Source organism: Procambarus clarkii, chromosome 2, assembly GCF_040958095.1.
Source record: "Procambarus clarkii isolate CNS0578487 chromosome 2, FALCON_Pclarkii_2.0, whole genome shotgun sequence".
Taxonomy (NCBI): domain Eukaryota; kingdom Metazoa; phylum Arthropoda; class Malacostraca; order Decapoda; family Cambaridae; genus Procambarus; species Procambarus clarkii.
Genome location: NC_091151.1, coordinates 21,144,575 through 21,148,265, shown reverse-complemented (window position 1 = coordinate 21,148,265; position 3,691 = coordinate 21,144,575). Strand labels below are relative to the sequence as shown.

Below are 3,691 nucleotides of genomic sequence, written 5' to 3'. Positions count from 1 at the left end.
GGCATTGTATGTACTAGCTCTATCTATAAATCCATCTACTTTTGTATCTTACCTTGTATGTATGTACTTTACCTGAATAAATAATTGTATTTGTATTTGTAACAGGTAGATGATACAGAAAGCAGTACAATGTCTGTCACAAATCCTTTTACTGCGGCAGCATTAAGACCACAAGTCAGTAGAATAAATATGCCTGGAAGATCGCCCCCAGCCAGCATACTAGCAGGTAAAAAAACATTTAATCAGCTTTTGACAAAATTACAAATAAAGATGTGTTATGTTGTGTCATTGTGTTAGGTTAGCCTAGCTATTATTTCCAATTTGTTTTTAAATTTGTATTAGTTTGCAGTACTAGGCTATTGTAACAAATTGGAATGTACAACGTCCAATATTTTTTTTGGCAGATTCGTTCTTGGCTCCTGAAAACTATCTTTACTTACCAGATGTACCAAGAATAACTCCGGACAATAATGATGGTATTGTTTATAAAATCATTTGATTATGGCCTTTATAATACATTAATATCAAAGTTTACAACCTTGTGTAATACAGTAAGTCTTTGTTTTAACAATAACAACATAATTTTTTTTCTATGCTCAGCATAATTGGCTTGAAATCCATCATCCCATTATAATTTCTATCACTTTGATCATTGGTTTAGACAATTACATCAAAACATTTAATGTAGCTTCTCTTGCTACAGTTATAATGTATCCTATTGAGAATGTATATTTTTTTAACAGAAGGTCTCCAGACACTAGCAATTTTAGCTAAAGAGAACCTTCATCGTGAATATTTGAAAATAAACTCAGCTCTCCAGAAAAAATGTGAATATATGAAGCGAAGTTTAAATATTGAGGACCTAAATTATCTGAAGCCTTCAAACAAGAAAGGAAAAGAAGAAAATTACTGCAGGATTATTGAAATCAATCAAACACAACGTTCAAACTTATCAGAAGGTAATTTTTTATTTAGTTATTTATTCCATGACCCATGTTTGTGTGTTCCTATATCATAGTATAATGATAGGTTTAATTGCTAGTGTAGATTTCATTTTGCCTAAGACTTAAAATTATATAGATTTTTGGTGTTTTATTATTCAAAATTTGTTTATAGATAATCCAAGGTTATAGTGAACTTCTCCTTTGAAAACAGATATTTACCTGAATGCCACAAACTCTAGTAGCCTAGAAAAGTACAGGAAGCCCGCAGCTTGTCGAAATTCCCCCCATTTGCCTTTATGATCTTTTTTTGGGTATATTTAGAAATTCAGCACAGTTTTGGCAGTTACAGCTCTGGTGGGTAGGCAGTTCCATGTGTTAATAACCCTCTGGGTCAAAAATAATTTCCTGTTGTCAGCCCTACATTTTGGTTTGTTGAACTCTAAACCGTTGCTCTTTGTTTGTATTACATCTGAACCAAACTAGCCAAACTTTTTTTGATAATGTCATTGACTGCTTCATATCTGGCAATCTTTCCCTGTGTCTTATGACAGATTAGGCCATGGCTGCCATATTGGTCTGCTCTTGCATAGCCGCAAATACACCGGTGTTCGGTGGAGATAGGAGCAGCGATGGTCATAGACAACAAAAAAATGTAGATAGTTTACAAATTAAAAATAGATAAAGTGTTGTGGAATAACCATACTTAAAGGTTGATTTTCTGCCAAACAGCCCTTCTGCCTGCTTCTCTTTCACCTCCACACATTCAAAGTTCTGACTTCTCAACTAGTGTACCAACATATACTCAAACATATTTACCAGCTGCAGAACAAACACCAAAATCATTGAATTCTGGTACGTCCCTATTTGAGCTATGTAATGTAATATAATCTTAGTACCTAGTATCTACTATATATATATATATTTCATAGTCTAACTAACACATTACTGAAAGCTGTCAGTTGTTCTAGATGCTTATATAATATGTATAAAATACACTTTTATTTATTACATCTATTTGCTCTTGAAGATTTTCCTGACTAATTTAGAATCCCATATTTCAAAGTACTTGCTGCAGAACTGGAGGAAATTTATGATTCTCAAGCAAGCATGTCTGATTGGCAAAAAAAGAAGAAAAAATAGTGAGATTAAATGGGGAGAACGTAGGTCAATGTTGTTTAGCTGGACATTGTCGAAGTTGGGTGTTCCAGATAAAGGTAAATAACATCTTTAGTGTGTAATTATGGATAAATTTCAATGTAATTATGAAATGCATGATTAATGTCAATCTCTGAATACACTTAGATGTTTGTCATTTTTAAACTTGGTATACAATATTTCTAAATCCAGTACTACCATTCAAAGTACATAATTACATTATTTTTTGGAAAACCAGGCAAATGTTGTGTACAATGTAGAAGTTGTGATGCAAGCATAAAATGTGAAGACTGCTTTCATTTTTTGTGTCATAAATGTGATCAGCAGCAGCATTTTGTAATGCCTTTCCACCAGCAATTCTGCTGGAAAAATGGGTTCTTCGAGCCTTTAGACCCAACACAAACTGTGTGTTCAGATGGGAATGTCATTCACTGGAGTAAGTAATGTACCTGTAGTCTGTTTCTTATACTCTCATTTCTATCCTGAACCAAGCAGTGTTTTAAAATTTTATTTAGTTCATGTAATTTTTTTAGTAGTTTTTGTATTGGTCATTTTCCTCATTAATTATTGATTACCTCATTAATTACAGATTTTTAGTTAAATAAATGAATTTTTATTTGTTATTAAATATAAATCTTTCATATAACTCCAGTTAATGCTAAAAAAATTATTAGTAATTTAAAATGTAATGATTGAAACATGTATTTATTTTGCTGCATAGCTGATCTTGTAAATTTAATTGTTACCAGAGCCTGTTGTACCAGCACATCCACCTAATTCCTGCCCGAACTGCAATGAGAGCAAGTTCACAACTTTAAGCTCCAATAATTTGTGCATCTTTATAACTTTAAGTGGTAGGTTACTTTAAGAAACATTTATTTGATACTAGTATTGGTAGCTGGCATTGCTCAGGTGACCCAGGCTACAGTCTTCATCAATATAACCATTTATACTTCACTCTCTTTACCACTGTATCTTCACTTATGAAGACGTATTTATATCACATACGTATTTATAACCATACAGAGAATTGTTTATGGGTTGGTTTACACATATATTGATAGCCACACTTGAATCCCTTGCCAAATAAAATTGTTTTACTTCAATTTTTTTTATTTTTTTGTGGGGGGCAGGAAGGTATGATCTGTATACCCCAATATTTAGGTGCAAGTGCGGATATGTAGATGAAGAACTTGGGAAAGCCATGCACCAGTCTGGTTTTTATTCAACTGGAAGAAATAGTAGCACTTTCTACAGCATAATTCTATTGGATTCCTGGCATTTTCTCAAGAGAAGCAGCCCTGGAACTTCTCTTCAGGCATTAGTTAGTGCACTGGAATTATTTGGTGCTTCTCGAGGGCGTGTAAGTTTTCATACCATTACTGTTTTAATAGTGCAAGTATTAAATTGGTGTATAAACTTAAAAACTAAGTTTGTTACTAAACAAATGCATTGTCATTATTTAAGAAATAGGGTTAAATATTATTAAATTAATAAATAGCATGAATATTCTAAATATATTCAGATTCAGATTCAGATTCAGATGTTTATTCAGGTAAGGTATATACATACAAGTGATGTTACATTAACGG

General features: G+C 32.5%; 1 protein-coding gene across 2 annotated transcripts; it reads left to right on the top strand.

The window, feature by feature from the left end:
- Window positions 1-704: 704 nt before the first annotated feature.
- Window positions 705-2,884, top strand: LOC138366956 (uncharacterized). 2 transcript variants are annotated; one of them, XR_011229269.1, is made up of 3 exons: window positions 705-959; window positions 1,674-1,796; window positions 2,849-2,884. XR_011229269.1 is itself a non-coding variant. In XM_069328319.1 (3 exons), exons 1-3 carry the CDS (start codon window positions 725-727, stop codon window positions 2,082-2,084), a joined length of 435 nt encoding a protein of 144 aa, XP_069184420.1. In that variant the 5' UTR covers window positions 705-724; the 3' UTR covers window positions 2,085-2,361. The 2 variants fall into 2 exon arrangements, 1 of the variants encoding a protein (XP_069184420.1); XM_069328319.1 differs by lacking the exon at window positions 2,849-2,884 and adding an exon at window positions 2,008-2,361.
- The last annotated feature ends 807 nt before the right edge of the window (window positions 2,885-3,691 follow it).